This window comes from Poecilia mexicana, unplaced genomic scaffold (genome assembly GCF_051168715.1).
Source record: "Poecilia mexicana isolate PSO_F unplaced genomic scaffold, ASM5116871v1 scaffold_3, whole genome shotgun sequence".
Taxonomy (NCBI): domain Eukaryota; kingdom Metazoa; phylum Chordata; class Actinopteri; order Cyprinodontiformes; family Poeciliidae; genus Poecilia; species Poecilia mexicana.
In genome coordinates, this window is record NW_028263372.1 from 25,528,291 (window position 1) to 25,549,033 (window position 20,743).

The 20,743-nt window shown below is 36.3% G+C and overlaps 3 protein-coding genes and 4 non-coding genes across 8 annotated transcripts; 2 read left to right on the plus strand and 5 right to left on the minus strand.

The window, feature by feature from the left end:
• Nucleotides 1-3,437: 3,437 nt before the first annotated feature.
• On the plus strand, nucleotides 3,438-5,081 carry LOC148160242 (phospholipase A2 inhibitor and Ly6/PLAUR domain-containing protein-like). The gene is made up of 5 exons (XM_088004363.1): nucleotides 3,438-3,585; nucleotides 3,876-3,989; nucleotides 4,070-4,222; nucleotides 4,467-4,571; nucleotides 4,675-5,081. Exons 1-5 carry the CDS (start codon nucleotides 3,540-3,542, stop codon nucleotides 4,899-4,901), a joined length of 645 nt encoding a protein of 214 aa, XP_087860489.1. The 5' UTR covers nucleotides 3,438-3,539; the 3' UTR covers nucleotides 4,902-5,081.
• A 3,673-nt stretch (nucleotides 5,082-8,754) lies between these two features.
• LOC106905728 (phospholipase A2 inhibitor gamma subunit B-like) lies at nucleotides 8,755-11,862 on the plus strand. Its single transcript, XM_014970707.2, has 5 exons — nucleotides 8,755-8,872; nucleotides 9,267-9,383; nucleotides 9,464-9,619; nucleotides 11,243-11,350; nucleotides 11,448-11,862. The coding sequence occupies exons 1-5, from the start codon at nucleotides 8,827-8,829 to the stop codon at nucleotides 11,648-11,650; spliced, it is 630 nt and encodes a 209-aa protein (XP_014826193.2). The 5' UTR covers nucleotides 8,755-8,826; the 3' UTR covers nucleotides 11,651-11,862.
• A 567-nt stretch (nucleotides 11,863-12,429) lies between these two features.
• Nucleotides 12,430-12,548, minus strand: LOC106905731 (5S ribosomal RNA). Its single transcript, XR_001415186.2, has one exon. It is a non-coding gene; the product is annotated as a 5S ribosomal RNA (ribosomal RNA).
• A 428-nt stretch (nucleotides 12,549-12,976) lies between these two features.
• Nucleotides 12,977-13,095, minus strand: LOC148160243 (5S ribosomal RNA). Its single transcript, XR_015762604.1, has one exon. It is a non-coding gene; the product is annotated as a 5S ribosomal RNA (ribosomal RNA).
• A 424-nt stretch (nucleotides 13,096-13,519) lies between these two features.
• Nucleotides 13,520-13,638, minus strand: LOC148160244 (5S ribosomal RNA). The gene has a single exon (XR_015762614.1). It is a non-coding gene; the product is annotated as a 5S ribosomal RNA (ribosomal RNA).
• A 373-nt stretch (nucleotides 13,639-14,011) lies between these two features.
• On the minus strand, nucleotides 14,012-14,130 carry LOC148160245 (5S ribosomal RNA). Its single transcript, XR_015762615.1, has one exon. It is a non-coding gene; the product is annotated as a 5S ribosomal RNA (ribosomal RNA).
• Nucleotides 14,131-18,004: 3,874 nt separating this feature from the next.
• LOC106913573 (kallikrein-14-like) lies at nucleotides 18,005-19,741 on the minus strand. Of its 2 annotated transcripts, none has more exons than XM_088004665.1 (6): nucleotides 19,705-19,741; nucleotides 19,297-19,483; nucleotides 19,038-19,214; nucleotides 18,660-18,721; nucleotides 18,441-18,565; nucleotides 18,005-18,355 (listed from the first exon to the last, which is right to left on the minus strand). In XM_088004665.1, the coding sequence occupies exons 1-6, from the start codon at nucleotides 19,739-19,741 to the stop codon at nucleotides 18,206-18,208; spliced, it is 738 nt and encodes a 245-aa protein (XP_087860791.1). In that variant the 3' UTR covers nucleotides 18,005-18,205. The 2 variants fall into 2 exon arrangements, with proteins under 2 accessions (XP_087860791.1, XP_087860790.1); XM_088004664.1 differs by having other exon boundaries at nucleotides 19,297-19,488; nucleotides 19,662-19,741.
• Between the last annotated feature and the right edge of the window lie 1,002 nt (nucleotides 19,742-20,743).

Consider the following 20,743-nt stretch of genomic DNA (forward strand, 5'->3'; position numbering starts at 1 on the left):
TTATCTGTGCACACGTACACAGCTACAGGCTGAACATGTTTGAATATAAAGGGCTCGGCACGTTTATGGAGTTTGTCACAAAAGATTAAACTATTAATACTGCTAATGGTTTGGAACCAGTCCAGTTTATTTAGAGATAAAGGAAATATGATCTGTCTCTCAAGAAACAATTTAGGGGATATGTTATGCATTTATCCCATGGTAAATCAAATCAAATCAAAGATACTGAGATACTGACCAAATACATGTAAACATTTGAATATGAGGAAAGTTGCAAAACAATTTGTAAAAAATATTTTCACCAAGTTTTCTTTCATTTTTCTTCAATATTTAAGAATACCATAAACTGTAGTAAAATCTCATTGGATAATTCCACGTCTTTATACAACTTTATACAAAATTCCAACATATATGGAAATTTTCTTTATGGACTTGAATGAGCTTCTGTCTCTAATGTGCATTGATTATGATTGTTTAATAATTGTCGGTGATTTCAACATTCATGTTGACAACCCCCAAGACCGAGGGGCAAAAAAGCTGTTTAATATATTAGAGAGTTTTGGTTTAACACAGCATGTCAAACAAGCAACACACACTCATGGACACACACTGGACCTGGTTATCAATAAACTTCACTTTTATTATGACATCTACAAAGAAAGACTAGTATCACATAACACTAAAACATGCAAGATAGGCTTTCTTTGCAGATGTCATAAACAAAACCGTTAACAATGCTCGAGCTCTATTTACTACTGTTGACAGGCTCACAAACCCTCCTATGATGTTACCATCTGAACTTCAATCTAATGCCGCCTGCAACAAGTTCTGCAGTTTCTTTTCATAAAAAATTCAAAAGATCAGAGGATTAATCTGCACATCCACTCCAAAGCCAGTACCAATGCTGTGCCCAAACAAAACAAATGCAGGAAAAATGACCCAATTTCAACTACTCAATTATAAAACCGAAGAAGAGATTATAAGCCAATAAAACTCCAGTTCCTGCTGTCTGGATGTCCTAACTACACATTTCTTTAAGAAAGTCCTGCCTGTCGTTGCCAATGATCAGATCCAAAGAGTAAACTCATCACTCTCTTAAGGTGTTTTCCCCAAGGCTTTGAAAACAGCAGTTATCAAACCACTGATAAAAAAGAACAATCTGGACAAATCACTACTGCAGAATTACAGGCTGATCTCCAACCTCACATTCATCAGCAACATTATTGAAAAAGCAGTTTTTAAACAATTAAATAACTTCCTAACAATAATGAATCGGTTTCTGAGCAGATCAAGTCAGAGGCACAACCCTTCATCATCAGACTGCTGCCTTCACTGTGAAGATGAAAATAAAGTTATGTCGTCAGTAACATGTTTGGATCTGGTTTTAGCAGGATAAATACAGAGTATGTAAAAACATGATATCCTCTTACCTGATACTGGGATGCAGGAGTTTTCATTCCTGTCATAGTTGAGTGTTTTCATGCAGTTTTCTCCCTCACAGATGAAGCACTTTTATCCATTTGGATTGAACTTGTAGTCTAAAGAACTGCAGAATCATATTCTTTTTCTTCAAAGCTCCCACTTTTATATCACCAACTTGTTTCACCCAAATGATCTGCATATGTATGGAGCTAAATTAGGGCCAACAAGTTTCTTCAGAAGAAAAAAAATGAAACTGAATAAAACATTTAAAATAAAAAATAACATTTGAACCTAAGAAAATGTTCAAAACTACTTTTCAGATTGAATTTTTTTAAGCTTCAGATATATATTTTTTCAGATTCAAACTTCTGGCCCCGTTTTGGCATGGGTGGTGGGGCCTCGGATGACTTACAGCTGGACAACTGCAGTCATTGTGTTTGAATCTGTAAAAAAAAAATCTCTCAAACAAAAAAAGCTTTAAATCTGAAAAGTAGTTTTGAGTATTTCTTTCAGGTTCAAATCTTTTTCTCCTTTTGAACAATCTTTATGGCCCCAATTTAACTTCATAGTAAAATCACAAAACTAAGTGTCTTCTACTTTTTCCAGTTCTGCCAATAGACTAAGGTTAAAAAATATGGGGTACATATTAAATATTTATTTCATACATGCACACTTGCACATACTCACACAAAGACCCAATGTTCACGTGGACTTTTCCGGATTTCAGCAGGTGATTGGTTAAATATGAGGAAACTGTCTTTAAAAACTCAATAAAGTTCACAGTTTCCTAACATTAAAGTCCAGACCAAATGTGTTCAAAGCATCCAAGTTTATAGAAAGCCATCAAGCTCACATATACATAAAATATGATTTTTAACATGTAAACAACTTGTTATCTGTGAGCTGCACATGTGGTTTATGTGTTAAACTTCTGCAGGCTGTTCTTGAGAAAACATGCAGTGGTTTGTATGACTCAACTCCATGCACAGCTGCTTGCAGCTCGATAGAGTCTGCAGGACAGTGCTGGCATATTTATTTCCCTTGTTTTATTTTGTGTTATAAGCAGGTGAAGTTCTATTGTTGGCTTTATTTCTTACAGATACAGATCATATTTTCTCTACCTCTTAATGAACTGGACTGGTTTCATACCAGTAGTAGTAGTAATAGGTTATTTATTTTGTGACAAACTCCATGAAGGTGTCCAGTCCTCATGGGCTTATAAGACACACAAACATGTTCGAAGACGCAGAGAGAGACACATCCTTTAAACATAAAGCATCCTCTTTCAATGGAGACAATTTTTTAAAACATACTAAGCTAACAGAAACGAATGATACTGTGGTGAACATTTTCATCAACGGAGCAAAAAAACATTAAATAAACACAGATCAATATTTATCTGTCTGAGTTTAATTCAAAGATTGTCACTGAACTTGTCAGAGAAGCAGAGCCCCGATGTGAGTTGGACTTGTGTGTGTGAAAGCAGGATGTGGGATTATTTGCTCACATGAACAGGATGTGGGATTATTTGCTCACATTTTGTTCATGTGGGCAAATAATCCCACATCCTGCTTTCACACACACAAGTCTGAGAGAAAGAACAAAGGATGACCTCAACCCCCCATCACAAGAAAGGCAGAAGTGACACAGGTCTGTATAGAAAATACAAGCATATCTCAAACATATTTGAAAACTTTCTCAGTGGGTCCAACCACTTTGAGCTATTTTTGTACTTCATGCTAGACTCCTGCCTGCATGTGTGAACTGAGTAAAGGAAACCAAACAGACACATTTAATATTTTATTCTGCAATATTTAAATACTCAGACTTATAAAAGCAATCTGGACAAACATCAAGGATTTTACCAGATAATTAATTTTTGAGAATTAATATCTTGACACCAATTTCTTTGTATTCAGTTAGAGTACTGTTATTGGATAAAAAATGACCTGCTTTTCATTGTGCTGCTTTTTACTTTATGAATCTGCCAATCACAAACATCAGGACCTGCTCAGTTAGGGGAGGTGTAAAGCTGAGAGTGGAGCCCCTCCCAGAAAAACTTTCTATATATATTTTAAACTGAGAAAATTATAACTCACTTGTAATCCCCCAGCAAAATGTTCCTCTTCGCTTTGGTGCTTGGGCTGCTGTTTCTACCGGAAGGCAAGTTTTTGATTACGGTTAATATTATTGTAACGTTAAATTTACTGGGAATTCATTAAACTTAGTTTTTCTAATTTTCTCAAATTAAAAACTACAATAATGATCTAATTTTTGTTTTTCTTGCTAAACCTTTCAAACTTTTCCTTCCCACTCTGTATTTTGTGCTGATGTGAATCCGCCATTTTGTCTTAGTTAGGAAGAGAATTTTGGCATTTGGAAAAAATTTAATTTGATGGGTACTTTGTTTGTTTGTTGACAATACAAGTTTATTTTCTCTTTGTTTTAAGTAGCTGACACCCTGAAATGTAAATGTTCACCAAGCATCTTTGGAAGTTGCTCTGGGGAATCTGAATGTCCCTCACAGAACGATCATTGTTTAACAGCAACACACACCGCAATTCATGGTACGTATGTATGAGTTTTCCAGTTGATGATTCTTAGTTTGTGACTAACCCACTTTAAAATTTGTGTTCTTTGATCACAGGTGATAAGGTTTCTGAGCTCAATCTCAAAGGTTGCATGAAGGCTGAACTGTGTCTTGACCTCTCAATCAACAGTGGAGTTTATAGATTGCTGCAAAAAAGCAGCTGCTGCAATGAAGACCTCTGCAACACCCAAACTGACTACCCAAAACCTGGTAATTAATTCCCTGACTGTATTTTTCAAGACTGTGCACAATTTGAATTTGCAGTGCCCACAAGCTTTTTAAATCTAATTCAAAAATAGGCTAAAACATAAAATATACTTAGTTTTGTGATTCTAGCTTCATCTGCATATATTTTAGGAGAAACAAGTTGGTGACAACAAAATGAAAGTTTTTAAGAAAAAACTATAATAAAGCTTCATTTCTTTTCAACTGAATAACTATTTTTGTATTTTAGACAAGTCCACTCCAAATGGCAAAAAGTGTTTCGCCTGTGATGGAGAAAACTGCATGAAAACCCTTAACTGTCTAGAGGATGAAAACTACTGCTTCAAAGTAACAGGTGAGAGGCCAACATGTCTGCATGCTTCATATTTATCCTCAGAAAAATGTTAAGATCAGATGCAAATGTGTTAATCGAATCATAACTATTTTTATTTTTACAGGAAATGTACAAGGAGTAAGTCTGACGACGAAGGGATGTGCCTCTAAGGCAGTGTGCTCAGATCAGTTTTCTTCACTGGTGAATCAGTTAACTTCACAGATTCCTGGACATGTCACTGGAGCAAAGTTGAGCTGCTGCCAGGGCGACTACTGCAACAGCGCCAGCAGTGCCAGTCCTGTCCTGCTGCTCCTGTTGGTGCCTCTGCTGTTTTCTAACTTATTTTCTTAGCTCACTGAAAATTCTGCACTGCTGCCATGTTTTCGTTTTAATCACAATTAATTTGATAAATCTCTTCATTTTATCTGATTCTATAAAAACTTGGTTAGTTGAGCAACATTTTGGAATTAACAACGTCCTCTATGCTTTATTGTTAATCTTCCTCAATAAATGCAAAGATTTTTTCTGAAATTCTGGGTCCAATACTTTTCTCATTCTAGATGGTTAGTTTCTGTGTTTCTGTGTTTATTTTTGAGATTTCCTGTGTTCAGTCCTGCTTTTCCTGTGAGTCTCTGTCCTGTCCTCCCCGTTGATTGTTTCCCAGGTGTGTCTCATCCCCTTAATTACCTTGTGTGTATTTATACCCACCTTTTGTCCTTGTCTCTCCTTGGATCCTTGTCTAATCTTGTCATTGTTGTCTAATGCCGACTGATGTTCTTCGTGCTGTTCCCTGTTGCTCTGTTTACCTGGATTATCACCATTAAACTCATCATCTTCACCTTCAACCTGGGTCTACCTGAGTCCCTATCCTCACCACAACAAACCTCCACATGACAAAAAATACTTGATGTTATAAATGTGGAATAAACATTTTCCTTTTTCTTTGTTTTAATATTAAAAATTGTTTGTTCAAAGAGAAGTTAAAAGCTTTCAGAGTGTGACCAGCAAGGGAGATCTATTTAAAAATCATGTATAAGATGCACCCGAATACAGACTGAATAGTACACAGTATTTTATTAACAATTTTCTTAAAACATTTCTTTCTTTAAAAACATGGCTACTCTGTCCTTGAAAAGAAAGGGAACATGTCAGGTACGAACAGCTCTTAATTATTACAACAAAAAAAAACATGCAATACAAAAGAGAGCAAATTAGTAAATCAAACGCCAAAAAAGCAAACAAATTAGTAATTTAAAAAATGGACAACAAAGTCAAAATGTAAAAGAAAAACACTCCAAGCAATGGAACAAATTGTTGTCCGGTTTCAGAGTCCTTTTAACGGGGCCAGAGGAGTCATGCCCCGCCCACACACCCTGCCCAAACAGCATCAGGTTTTGTTGAGAGCGGCCCAAAAACCCCCCGCAAGACAAGACAGCAGAGCGTCCAAAGCGCTGTGTTATGCCCAGAAACGCATGCCTGCCCAAAATTGCATCCCCTCTCGCGGGAGTGCGCATCGGTTTAAAGTCTCGCATATTGACGAGAAACCGGACTGAAATATGACCGAAGAGGAAATTTTAAAGATATTTGTAACATTATCACGTTTCTTAACCATGTAATCTCTAAAATTGTGGGTTTTATTTCGCAAATTACTTGAAATAAATACGGTTTTTACACCTTTATTGACACATATGAGTCGAACTTTTTTTCAGTCCGTGTCTGTTGAAAACGTTCTCCGCAAATGGTTTGAAATTCTCTGTTTTTTCTTTTGATACCATAGTAGCTTAAAAGCATTACAAAACAGGGGCCCATTATGTAGAACATTTTACATCATGCTTAACTTTGTAGTCTGTTAATGTAGAAGGAAATGCATTTTAATTTATGAGCCTGAAAATATTTGCATCCATCCTGTTGATATAAAAATTATAGCATTAGCTCAGAGAACAAGTGTCATTATGTAGAAAAGGTGAAATCCTTTCAGCTCTTTATTTCTCCAAGTTAGCACAGGGATGCATTTTTTCGCAATTTGCTTTTCCAGCCTGCCAAAATATGCATCCCCTCTCTATTCTCCTCAAATATTATCCTGTTGATTTAAAACTTCTACCAGCAGATCATGGAACTACTCTGGTTATGTAGAAAAAGTTATTTCACTCTTAACTCTTTAATTCTTAAAATTAGCACAGGGATGCATTTTTTGGCAATATGGATTTTGAGCCTGCCAAAATATGCATCCCCTGTTAATTCTCCCCAAATATTATCGTATTGATATAAAACTCATACCAGTAGTTTTCAGAACTATTCTGATTATGTAGAAAAATATATTTCACTCTTAACTCTTTAATTCTTAAACTTAGCACAGGGATGCATTTTTTTGGCAACATACATGCCTTATTTATTGTCCCCCATATATGAAACTTATGTATTATATATGATTTTCATGCAGGATGGTCAGTTATGATATTTTTTGTATGGGTACAAAAGTCATGTTCAACATTTTTATTTATTGTTGTAATAATAAATCACACTCAATAATGTTGACAAAATTGTCTGTATTGTGATTGTAAATGGTTCCCCTTATTACAATTTTTCATTTTATTTTTATTTATTGAGAGCATCATTAAATATGAATATTTGAATTGATTGTTCAACACATTGTATTGTATGCACTTAAAATTCAGACTTGTCTATATTTCCAGTGTACTACTCATTCGTATTGATTGTATTTCAATCAATCACTCAAATTTTATTTGTATAACACATTTCAGCAGCAAGACATTTCAAGGTGCTTTACATAATTAAAGAAAAAAAGAACAGCATGTGACATTGAATAAACGGTAAGAAAGAGAAAGAGATTTTGTAAAAAAAAAAAAAATATTTATGTTATTCTTTAGCAGTGATTGTTTTTCCAGTCTGTTTGCTGAGACAAAAATTCTCAGATATTATTATATCAGAAAATATTAAGGAATAGTTATTTTTGTTACATTTTCTGTTAATAAAATAGAAAATCAAAGAATTTTGATAAAACTTAGTCCGTATTGCCCATCTTTATTCCATATTTCACCGTACTTGTACTTCCTCTCTATTTTAGCCAAAAAAAAACTCTTACTTCATTATTCCACAATACATGTGCTGAAATTGATCAATTTTACGGAAAACGAGTCTGAAAAGAAAGTATGAAATGTTTCTTTTCTACTGGTGACATTTTCATTTTTCTTTTGAAGTGTAAATGTGACTTTAAAAATCACAGCATTTTTCATCAATACATCATTTCAATATAAATTTGAAACACACAAATACAACCTTTCACCTTCTGAAATAATGAGCTAACAAACAAATATTGATAATTAAGAAGAAGCTTTATGTTGACAAAACCCAATATCACCTTTAGTAAAAACAATAATGAACTCAAAATATTCTTTATGTTGTTATTTGACAATTCTGATTTTTTTTATTTACAGATCGCATGTGACAGGTACAACTGGTGGTACCACCAAGGCTGTGTTAATTTCCCACCAGCACAGACTTCTGCTGTGCAATGTGCTTATAGATTTTATTTTTGCACCAACACACTTCTTTAATTAATTTTTTTTATTTTTTTTTATGTTAAACCAAAATAAAAATTGTTTGTATATGCTTTACATTTAGCAAGGTTGCATGTCAGATTTATTTCCTTCTCTAGGAGTAAGTCTGACGTCGGAGTTGTTGAAGCTACTTCAATAATCCGATAAACGTCGTTAAAGGTTACTGTGAACAAATACAGCAAGGACCGAGTGAAAAACTCCATCTCTAACACAGTGACCTGTGCACCAGAAGCAGGCTATGTGGAAAAAAAATGCGGAAGTGCTAAAACGGAAGTCCGTGGCATATACCCTATTGGATTTTTTTTAAAAGACCCGTTTTTGATTGGCTGGTAGTGTGTTTCTTTTACATACACTATTAATCTGCCAATCACAAACATGAGGATCTGCTTAGTTAGGGGTGGTGTAAAACTGAGCGTAGAGTCCCTCCAAGAAAAACTTTAGATATATTTTTTCATCTGAGAAAATTATAACTGACTTGTAAACCACAAGCAAAATGTTCCTCTTGACATTGAAGCAAAATGTGCCAGGAGTACAAATAAATGTAAACGTTTTTGATCCGTGTTGAGTTAAAAACGTCTGAAAATACGGGGAGCTAAAGTTGTTATCGCCCCCTGGTGGTGGCAAAAGCCTACAGCACCCGGTATTCCCAGGTGGAACTCCCATTGAAGTCGTACAACTCACGTGGAAACAACAGCAAAATGCTTCTCTTCACTTTGGTGCTTCAAGTGCTGTTTCTACCGGAAGGTAAGTTTTTTTTATTACAGTTATTATTACGTATCTGTCTAGTTTTCGTCATTCGGTGCTACCGTCAGAGAGAGATAAGGGGAAGGCAGTGAGAATATAGTAGTTTCCCGACCACAACGGGAGACTAGACGGGTATGATTAACGTAGCGTTGCATTTATTAGTGTGATTTCATTACATTTAACTGTTCTCCTTCTCTCACATTAAAAACTACAATAATCCAGTTTCTGCTTTTCTTGCTAAGCCTTTCAGACGTTTCCTTCCTACTCTGTATTTTCTGCCGTTTTTGTTTTGGTTAATAATAGGATTTTTGGCATTTAGAAAACATGTAATATCCCTGTTTCCTTTTCATACTTTGTTGACAATAAAAGTTCATTTTCTCTGTGTTTTAATTAGCTGACAACCTGAAATGTGAATGTGCATCAAACCTGCCTGGAAGTTGCACTCAGAAAACAATTGAATGTTCTTCACAGAACTATCGTTGTTCAGCAACAACACAAGTCAAATTTCTAGGTACGTATTTGTGAGGTTTCCAGTTGTTGGTTATTAGTTTGGGACCTCCTCACTTTAAATGTTTTGTTTTTTAATTACAGGTGGTGCAAAGTTTTCTGAGCTCAACGACAAAAGTTGCGTTTTACCTGAACTTTGTCTTGACTTTTCCGTCAACTATGGAGCTTACAGAGTGGTACAAAAGAGCAGCTGCTGCAATGGAGACATCTGCAATGCGAAGATTGACTACCCAAAACCTGGTAATTCATTTCCTTATTATGTTTTTCAATACTTTGAACAATTTGAATTTACAGTGCTCACAAACTTTTTAAAACCTATTTCAGACTTGGGTTAAAAAGTATAATCCACGTACAGTGAAAAATAAAAATAGTTGAACCAACTTAATTGAATTGCTTGAACTTGTAACAAGTAATTAAATCCAGTTTATCCAACCTTATTTATTAAGTTGGTTTAAGTGGACAAAATTAAGCCAGTCTTACTCAAATCATTTAGTCTATGTCAAATAAAATAAAAGGATATTTTTTAAGGGTTTTTTGATTTGAGAGTAATTGGACTGTACTCAGTGCAGGGTATACTAAAATTGCAATTATATTATTGCATGACATAAATAATCTTCACATACATTTGTACATTTGATTCCTGAGCACAGCTGCACAGGAGGATACAGAATTGTACTCCCATGCTCCCATTTACATAGTACATTTACATAGTACATTTACATAGTACATGGCCTAAATGTAAATATTTAGGCCATATTTACATGGCCTAAATATTTACATTTAGGCCATGTAGAGACAAACCTAGTTTTATTTCAACCAATCAATCAATTTTATTACATAGCAGCCTTCATCCTGGAAGCACAGGTGGAGGGATGTTTCAGAGAGGTTGTATTTTTCTCTTCCTGACTTTGGTTTGACGCCTCCAAGGTCATACAGTAAATTAAACAGAGATCAGTTTTCTTTGAAGAGCCTGAGAAAATAACTCCCTAAGAGGAGAAAGCTGAAGGAGGTGCTGTTTGTACATATCTGGTGCCTGATAAGAAGTCATTCACTTTTATCTATTCTTCACTCCCAGGTTCTGCCGGAGTCTCAATGGTCATTTCTTTCTCTGTTTGAGCCTTGATTAAAATACAAACCACAATGCATTCTGTTATTCTTGATTCGTTTATTAATTGAAACAGTGTTTTATATCAAAATATGATTAATTTATTTCCTTAACATAAAGTTTTTGCAGGCTGCTTTTTTTTATTGTCACCGCAGGTGAGCAGTGTATAGTGGAGCACAAAAAGCTCTCTTTACAGAGAATGAACAGAAACTGAACTTTCTGATCAGAATTTTAGCTTCTCCATATATCAGACGATACTGCCTATCGCTGTCATGATCATCAGACAGGTCATCATTTATGTAGTGACAGATGGCAAAGGTCGTCATGCTGGGAATCAAACCTGCAACAGCTTCATCAATTCTCCTGATGTGAGTTGTGGTTCGCCCCTTCGTCGCCACAGCACCTGTTTGGTGCAGGATCTGTCCCTGGTGAAGATTGCGTCATGATGTCAGACATAGGATATGAGCGCAGCATTAAACTTAGTTGTTTTGAAGTAAAGTTTAAGTAAAAAGTTACTTTAAATTAAAGATTTGCAACTTCTAAGTTAATTCAACACAAAAAGCAAGTCGTCAGATTAAAGTAAAAAAGTTTGTAACATGAACTACAGACCAATAAACTTTTTAAAGTGTAGTAGTGAGTTTAGCTTCATCTGCATATATTTTAAGAGAAACAAGTTAGTGAAAAAAAAAGAAAGTTTTGAAGAAAAATGTTGTAATTTAGCATTTCTTGTCAATGGAACAACCATCTCTACATCCTAGATGACAAGCTCACTCCAAGTGGCAGAAAGTGCTTCAGCTGTGTGGGAGAAAACTGCATGAAAACTCTTGACTGTGTTGGGGATGAAAACTACTGCGTCAAAGTAACAGGTAAGAGACCAACATGTTTGCATGCTCCATATTTCTCCTCAGAAGAATTAGATATAAATGTGTTACTGATATCATAACTTCATTTTCATTTTCACAGGAAATGTAGATGGAGCAAGTCTGACCATGAAGGGATGTGCCTCTGAGCTGGTGTGCTCAGATAAGACAGCTTCACTGGTGAATCAGTTCACTGGAGCAAAGTTGAGCTGCTGCCAGGGCGACTACTGCAACAGCGCCAGCAGTGCCAGTCCCGCCCTGCTGCTCCTGCTGGTGCCTCTGTTGATCTCTACCTTATTTTCATAATGATAGAAAGTACTCCATTGTTGTCACGCTTTCGTTTTAAGCATAATTCATTTGATAAATCTGTTCTTTTTATTTGATTCTATAAAAAAGTTTTAGTTAAAACTTTTTTATACATTCCAACATTTTGGAATTAACATCTAATATACTTTGTTGTTTGTTTTTCATTTTGATTTTTTTTTTCCAAAGAGAAAATAAAAACTTTTAGAGCCTAAGACTGTAGAGTCCAAATGAATCACTAACCTGGAGAGACTCAGAAATTATTAGCTCATAGAAATGATTGCATTGCTACCAACCTTTTAAAGCATCTAATGAATCTCTTATTTTCCTTTTAACTGATTCTCTATGAATATAAGACCAAGCATATTTTTTTAAACATCTTCAATATTTCATTGCTTTTGTGTACTAAAAGAAATCTTCAATAAACAAAAAAAATTAAATTCTAGGTCTAATACCTTTACCTTATAAAACATTTATTTTTTTTAATGGATGCCACTGAGAATAATTAAGTGAAATGATTTCACCCCAAGAGCATGAATACTGCTGAGTAAAAAGAACATCCTTCTCTAAGGCTACGTTCACACTGCAGCCTGAAGTGATGCTGTAGGTACTGTAAGGTTTGCCCCCACTAGGGGGCACTACCGATTCTTGCACTCTCCGTTTTCACACTTTTTTTAACTCGGCAGCACAGATCAAAAACTTTTACATTTACTGGTACCTAGCTCTGGCAGGTTTTGCTTCAGTGTCGTCTTTCACAAAAGATAAATGAAAGAGCCAGCAAAAGCTTACAGCACCTGGTATTCCCAGGCAGTCTCCCATCCAAGTACTGACCAGGCCCGACCCTGCTTAGCTTCCGAGATCAGACGAGATCGGGCGTGTTCAGGGTGGTATGGCCGTAAGCGGAGGACCAACAGCGACACAGACATTTTATGTGTCATCAAGAAGCGAGAGCCGCACATTTCGTTTCAAGGTTGTTTTCATTGTCACCAGCATTTTTTCATCACTCCAGCTAACATTACGCTGCTGTCAGTCTCGGCGTCTCTTCCACTAAATTTACAAACTTCATATAGGAATTTCCTCTGTGAAAACAACTGCTGACTTGACAATTGTTCACTGAAACATTAGAGAAAACCGTCTTCAAACATTCAAAGTTGGGAATACCAGGTGCTGTAAGCTTTTGTTACCACCAGGGGGCACTAACGACCTGCACTTTGGCACTTTTTAGTTCAGAAGCACGAAACAAAAACGTGTACATTTACTCATCCTCCTGGCACATTTTGCTTCAGTGTCGTCTTTCACAAAAGATATATTAATGAAAGAGCCAGCAAAAGCTTACAGCAAATGGTATTCCCAGGCGGTCTCCCATCCAAGTACTGACCAGGCCCGACCCTGCTTAGCTTCCGAGATCAGACGAGATCGGGCGTGTTCAGGGTGGTATGGCCGTAAGCGAAGGACCAACAGCCACACAGACATTTTATCTGGCACCAAGAAGCGAGAGCCGCGCAGTTTGTTTCCATGTCATTTTTATTGTCACCAGCATTTTTTCATCACTAAAGCTAACAATACGCTGCTGTCAGTCTCGGCGTCTCTTCCACTAAGTTTACAAACCTCATACAGGAATTTCCTCTGTGAAAACAACTGACTAGACGACAATTGTTCACTGAAACATTAGAGAAAACCGTCTTCAAACATTCAAAGTTGGGAATACCAGGTGCTGTAAGCTTTTGTTACCACCAGGGGGCACTAACCACCTGCACTTTGGCACTTTTTAGTTCAGAAGCACGAAACAAAAGCTTGTACATTTACTCATCCTCCTGGCACATTTTGCTTCAGTGTCGTCTTTCACAAAAGATAAATGAAAGAGCCAGCAAAAGCTTACAGCACCTGGTATTCCCAGGCGGTCTCCCATCCAAGTACTGACCAGGCCCGACCCTGCTTAGCTTCCGAGATCAGACGAGATCGGGCGTGTTCAGGGTGGTATGGCCGTAAGCGGAGGACCAACAGCGACACAGACATTTTATGTGTCATCAAGAAGCGAGAGCCGCACATTTCGTTTCAAGGTTGTTTTCATTGTCACCAGCATTTTTTCATCACTCCAGCTAACATTACGCTGCTGTCAGTCTCGGCGTCTCTTCCACTAAATTTACAAACTTCATATAGGAATTCCCTCTGTGAAAACAACTGCTGACTTGACAATTGTTCACTGAAACATTAGAGAAAACCGTCTTCAAACATTCAAAGTTGGGAATACCAGGTGCTGTAAGCTTTTGTTACCACCAGGGGGCACTAACGACCTGCACTTTGGCACTTTTTAGTTCAGAAGCACGAAACAAAAACGTGTACATCTACTAAAGAGCCAGCAAAAGCTTACAGCACCTGGTATTCCCAGGCGGTCTCCCATCCAAGTACTGACCAGGCCCGACCCTGCTTAGCTTCCGAGATCAGACGAGATCGGGCGTGTTCAGGGTGGTATGGCCGTAAGCGAAGGACCAACAGCCACACAGACATTTTATCTGGCACCAAGAAGCGATAGACTAGTGTTCCAATAATTTTATTTATTTTTATCATTTTCATGACTTGCACTGAAGGCTAATATTGTTGTAGCTCCTGACAGATTTACATTTGACATTTTAAATTAACTGAGAAGCTGGTTTCATCTCTCATTTTAACACACACTCTCACATTTGTAAAACCTTTTATTTAAAATCCAAGATTGTTCCCCCTTTTCCTGTTATATAGATCTAAATTTGCATCTAATATTCACCAAAGAACGTTTTATCAGCCAATTTTCTCAGTATTTAAACTACAATAATCTGCAACTTAATGTGAAGAAGTTCTTCAGACTAAGAATTTTTGGTTTTCCAGTTCCTCTGAGGTTTTGGTTCTTTCTTCACGATTTGCACAACTGGAGCATTTCTTAAAACAATTACTACAACCTGGAAATCTAGCAAACCTGCAAAAGTGATTCAGAACTAATTAAGAATGAATGATTCCTCTAAAGCAGCTCTTCATGTCTGAACGCCTCATCAGAATGAAAAGTCTTGATGCAATGACAGTAAGATCAGGGAATACTGAAACTGATCAGACACACAAATGTTTGGAAAAAAAATCAATAAACAAAACAATGACATAGTTTGACAACTAGTTAAACATTTATGCTTGCCATTAAAATATTTAGTTCGCAACTTCACTAAATATTAAGTTTACCAACTAATTATTTAGCTCTAAGCTAAATATTTAGCTAGCAAATAATATTTAGCTTGCTAGTTAAGTATTTAGCGCAGCGCTAAATGTTTATGTCAAGTGCTTTATAATTTCATGGCTTCCCACACTTGAAAAAGGAGAACTTGGAGTCTTCAGGATTTCATTCAATCTTTTTTATTTACACCGGTGAACGTGAATCAATGAAGAGGTGAAAAACCTGCAAAACACATACAAATTTAAACATACATTATAGACATTTGATTCAAAGTTAATAATTTATCTTAGTTATCAATTCCACTATTAACTTCAGACATTTCTTTCACAGTTTTAACCATGGATTCAATAATTAAATGATTTAATCCTTTGTTTAGTTGAATCAAACATTTTACATGAGGTCAAACATTTTTCTAAATTAGAATTAAACTTTTCTTTGCCTCAGGACATAAGTTTTTGGATGCATTTAATACAGCCAAACTGTAAAAACCAGCAGTGCAAACTCCTTCCTTCTTTTACTCAATTGCAAAACCAAAGTCAAATTAAATTTCAACTGAGTCCCATAAAAGACTTGCAGGTAATCCTCATTTAATTTAAGTCTTTGTCCCATGAAATGCTACTTTGGAGACTGTGTTTCCCTTCCTCAGCTCTGTTGCAAAACCAGCCAAACAGCTTTGTGGATTCCTTATATAATCTGAGTTCAGGGTCCTGCTGATTGGACCAGATTTCTTCCACCTGCTGAGAAGTCCTGCAGAGTATCACAAAATGTGTGTTTATGCACCCACTTCTGCACCCATGAGCAGATCTGCACAACAGTTTAGCTTCCTCTGACCTCTCAATACACTCAGATAGAAAATGTTTGAGTGTTTAATGTTTCTAAAGTTTAAGTTATCATTAGAAAATGTGTTCAAAACTGTCAGAATTTACCAGAATAAATCTGTTGTGGCCCTTTATGCTCAGTTTTGTGAATTGTAATTTCTACTAGTTTAGTTTTCTTTTTTGGGCAGTTACAATATATTTAAGTCAGTTTAGAACCAAAATTTGTAATTAATTTTTATATTTGGAATTGTTTAGATTAAGTTGGTAACTATTAGACGCTCCCATTAATTTGAGTAATTAAGAACACACCGAGTGCTGAGTGGAGGTCTGATATGTAGTTTTCCGAACCTTCATAGAAGAACTACAGACAATGTATATGGATTTTATGGCCAAACTTTTGCAAAGGGAGAGGTTTCAGCAAAGTGCTCCTCCGTGCCGCTCACTGAGCGTTCCACCCCCTATCAGCTAGAACTGGCCTTTTCTTTGGGAAAAGGAAGAATGTAAGAAGATAAACAGCAAGACAGATGACAAGCTCCATCTACACAGGTCATCTTGCCCTTTCGATCGGGGGCGATTTCTCCCATGGGTGGAGGGAACAATCAGTTCTTGGTGCAAAAAGTTTTAACACAAACAAGACTAAATGAAAATTACGTCAATACTGATTAATATAAGACTGATTAATGATCTAAAGTAATAATAAATGTATGATATATAAATGTAAAAATGATAATACAAAAATCCCTAACAAGGTCGATTGTTTGGCAAATGTTTGGTGTGTTGACGGGAGCTTTTGTAAATTATTTTTTGACCACCTTTTTGTACATGAAACATCAAATTAAGTTTACTTTCGTGTTCGGCTAAGTTGTAAGACATTTTTAGTAATTACTTTGTTGCTATTTTTATATGTATTTTTTTCAAAACAAATCAAGTTGGAAGTGCATGCAAATCAAATCACCTGCTACCAAACACGGCCTTTGTTTAATTTTGTTTTTGGAACATAGAAGGCCGCAACAAAATCCAACATATCCATGCAGATGTTATTGTTTTCTACACAAACTGTCTGATGCACATTTTAGTTTTGTTTTCTTTAATGATGAATTTAACAGTTTGTAAAACTAAAAATATGTTTAATATTTCATTGGAAATCCATAATTTTTTTTCCACTAATAATCAGAAATAAATACAAGAGTTACAATCTGATCAGACAACAGACATTTATTTTCTAGTTATGTGACAGTGGATGTTATTACTGATTATAACAAACAGCCGTTTGATTTATTCAGAAACAAGATATTATCACAGTTTAATTTACAAAATAACTTTAATCACCAAATCAGAGCTGGATTAAATGTCTCATTTTCATTCAAGGTTAATATTTTTTTTGGTACAATTATAAATGTAAAGCTTTCAGGTAATGTCTGTTAAGTATGAAGAGTAAAATGAACGACAAAATCACTACGTTAGAAAAAGTTTGTGTCATTTAATGACAGCATGACGATGCAAACCTTCTTTTCTGTTTAATATTATCAGTGAGAGATGTAACAAAGTATTTAATGATAAATTTTAGCAGCACTAACATCTTTTTACTTTTTCCAGATGTTACTATAAAATTTACAGATAACATCTGTTGTGATTAAACTTTTGAAAATTAAAATATAATTTCTGAAAAGTTTTACAAAATAAACATAATTTAGATTTTAATTTCAACAGTGAAAAAATAAATATTTTTGCATTTCCTCCTTTATTTTGCAGGTGATTTTTATGTTAATGTTTTTAAGATAATTTTTTGATAGCTTTATGTAAGTCTGTAAAAAGTGTTAACATTACAATTAGCAATGACTCTTTAACTCTAAGAGAGGGAAATTTTCCATCATTTTTATGTTAAATTTGTGGCAACCAGAAGCTACCATTAATTAGTTTAGCCTGTTTTAAAATATTTTCTTAAAACTTCTTTCATTCCAGATTTCGACATTTGTTTTTAATTATTGGACATTTTATTTCCTTTGTATCTTCAATAAAAATGTGATGTTTTTATTTTTAAGTTATTAGGATTTTATTATTTGCTAATAGTTGCATTATGTGACCTGTTTCATTATTTTTGTGCACAGCTCTTTGGTCGTGGAGTTTAAAGTTCTCTAGAACTAAATCAGGAATAGAAACTCCAGAGCTGCAGAGTTTAGATGCTGCATGTTCATTTCTGATGTAAAATAAAGAAAAAACTGAATAAATGAATTACTTCTGGTGTTCCTCTTCATGTCATTTAAAACTCATGTTTTTAGACTCAGTTCAGGGAAAATATCAACTGAACAAACTGAACCATGAATGTCAGCCAGGAAATGCTTTTTTTTCATGTATTGATTTATTTTTCATTTCTGAGGAAGAGAAAACTCCATGAGGGAGGTGAAGATCAGGTGAGAAAAAACAAAGCAATGAATTTATTCTAATTCTACAAACATGTGGATCAAACTGATGAAGATACAATTATAAAATTATATGTGAGAGGAAATTTGATGAGAATTTTATTTCATGATAGTTTACGTTTTATTCAAGGCCAGTTTTTTGTTTTATCCACTCCAGGTATTCACACACATCCATGATTACAGTTGATTGCTGACATGCATAGTCTGCTCCAAAAAAAGAAATCACTCCATAAATCATGCCGTTGTACATCGCTGCTCCACCAGCGTCGCCCTGTAGAAAAATTTATATTTATTTATGTTGTAAAACAAAAAAGTCTTCGAATCGCTGTAGAGAGATATTGAAGAAAAAAACTTACATAGCATATATCCTTGTTCGGTGCTTCAGTAAGGAATATATGCCCACGTGTCTGCAAGAAGGTGGAAACAGCAACAACTTTCATGTTGACACACTGAAGATGTGATGGAATAGCAGAAGCAGGTACTGTAGAGAAACATGAGAATCATAAACATGTTCTTCACTCGACCTGTAGACAAAATCAAAGATTTTATTAACATAACTTCAATATTTCTCTCACATCGCTTATTATTGGGGCCGGTTGTCGTTGCTCCCTCTCCTGCCAGCTGAACAGCATCGCCTCTAAAACACAATAAGAATAAAATGTAAAAATACAAGATAATGTAGAAAATTAATTGCTATGAAGAACAATGAAAGAACATAAAATAAATCCATGAAGGACTTCATCCACTGACACAGGAGTGTCCACCTCCAGTCCTCAGTGACGGTGTCCTGCATCCTTTACATGCGTCTCTGGTCCAACACACCTGAGCTAAACGGGTTCTGGTTCTGCTGGTGGCCTGATTACCTGACTCAGGTGTGCTGAAGCAGAGGCAGCAGGACTGGAGGAGTGGAGACAGAAAACCTGAAGTCATTCTACGATCAGAGAAAGACTTACACTTTAAGACAATGGCTGCAACTTGATAGCTGACCAAGTGGGACATCTCTTATTGGTGTCTCAAGCTTCAGCAACGCAATATCATGCCACTTGTCGTAAATCTCAGGAGCTTGTCGGACTACTTGACGGTAACGTATAATAGTCCGTGGATGAACTTTTAATATTGCTACGTTAGTCCTGCAGAAAAAGTTAGATTACAATGAACAGACAGAAAACCTGATCATCTGCAGATAAAACTGTCTTCATGTCTCTTTCCTACCATCCTGGCTTCCAGCACTGAGCTGAAGTCAAGATCCACTCAGGGTGGATCAGAGTTCCTCCACAGCGGATCTTTTCATCACCATTGCTGCTCTCCAGCCGAACATGATGAAGACGCTCCGTGTCATCACAGTTTAGACCTCCAATGATTCTCTTCTGCCGAGAAACACTTGAGTTCACTGAAACACCTGAAGAAGAGAAAGGAGGACTTTACTCAGAAATCAGGTGCAAACATGGCTGCAGGAACAGAAAGAGGATAAACAGTTAAAGATTGAAAAGCATCACAGTTTATATGCAAAGAAGTTTCAGTCTGAAACAGAATCAGAGGGAAGTTTGAGAGTCACAGAGAGCAGCAGCCTCCCTGCAACCAGTGGACGTGTCTCCAGTGTCCCCAGTGTCTCCGACTCACCCAGCCCCAGCAGCAGCAGAACCTTAAGCAGAGCCATTGCTGGTCCAGCTTCGTGTGAATGTCTGCAGTCCTGCAGCAGCTTTTAAACTCTGTTCACAACTTCCTGCTGGAAAGAAAGTCACCAATCACAGAACAGACACCGATCTGTCCAATCACAGGACAGACACCGATCTGTCCAACCACAGGACAGACACCGATCTGTCCAATCACAGGACAGACACCGATCTGTCCAATCACAGGACAGACACCGATCTGTCCAACCACAGGACAGACACCGATCTGTCCAATCACAGGACAGACACCGATCTGTCCAATCACAGGACAGACACCGATCTGTCCAACCACAGGACAGACACCGATCTGTCCAATCACAGGACAGACACCGATCTGTCCAATCACAGGACAGACACCGATCTGTCCAATCACAGGACAGACACCGATCTGTCCAACCACAGGACAGACACCGATCTGTCCAATCACAGGACAGACACCGATCTGTCCAACCACAGGACAGACACCGATCTGTCCAATCACAGGATAGACACTGATCTGTGCTGTCATCTGCATACAGAGGAACTTTAACATCTCATTGTTCTAAAGAAACTTGAAAAAAGTTCTTGTTCCATTGACAGATTATTTCACTAATAACAAAACATTTCCCCCTATTATAACTTAAACTAGAAAAATGCTGTTCATAGCGAAATAGTCGTGAGAAAGCATATTTGCAGAATGATTGCGGCAGAAATGCAAAAAAGCAGAACAAACAAAAAACCTGAAATATGTGAAAAAGCTCAAAACAAAAACATAGCAAAGGGAATAGCATAAATTAGCAGAAGCAGAAATTAGTACAAAATCAGAAATTTTTTTTAAGAAAACATAAAAACAAAAACGAAGGCAACAGTGATATATTCAGAGGGATTTATTCGTGGTAAAGATATTGTTTGATACTTTCCATAATTTCTTTTCCATTCATTCTTAAATCTGCTCTGATGCTTCTCTTTTCCACACCAACATCCAGAGGCTCCCAGACAGCAGGAAA

Bases quoted from the DNA above. Each gene is read 5' to 3' on its own strand.
- LOC148160242 (XM_088004363.1), top strand. From the start codon at position 3,540: ATGTTCCTCTTCGCTTTGGTGCTTGGGCTGCTGTTTCTACCGGAAG. The intron at 3,586-3,875 runs GCAAGTTTTTGA...TGTTTTAAGTAG, and splicing joins GCTGCTGTTTCTACCGGAAG to CTGACACCCTGAAATGTAAA. The intron at 3,990-4,069 runs GTACGTATGTAT...CTTTGATCACAG, and splicing joins AACACACACCGCAATTCATG to GTGATAAGGTTTCTGAGCTC.
- LOC106913573 (XM_088004664.1), bottom strand. From the start codon at position 19,741: ATGGCTCTGCTTAAGGTTCTGCTGCTGCTGGGGCTGGGTGAGTCGGAG. The intron at 18,722-19,037 runs GTAAGTCTTTCT...ATTGTGTTTTAG, and splicing joins TGCAGCCATTGTCTTAAAGT to AGGCGATGCTGTTCAGCTGG. The intron at 18,356-18,440 runs GTAAGTTTTTTT...ATTTTTCTACAG, and splicing joins CGAACAAGGATATATGCTAT to GGCGACGCTGGTGGAGCAGC.
- LOC106905728 (XM_014970707.2), top strand. From the start codon at position 8,827: ATGCTTCTCTTCACTTTGGTGCTTCAAGTGCTGTTTCTACCGGAAG. The intron at 9,620-11,242 runs GTAATTCATTTC...TCTACATCCTAG, and splicing joins GATTGACTACCCAAAACCTG to ATGACAAGCTCACTCCAAGT. The intron at 11,351-11,447 runs GTAAGAGACCAA...TCATTTTCACAG, and splicing joins CTACTGCGTCAAAGTAACAG to GAAATGTAGATGGAGCAAGT.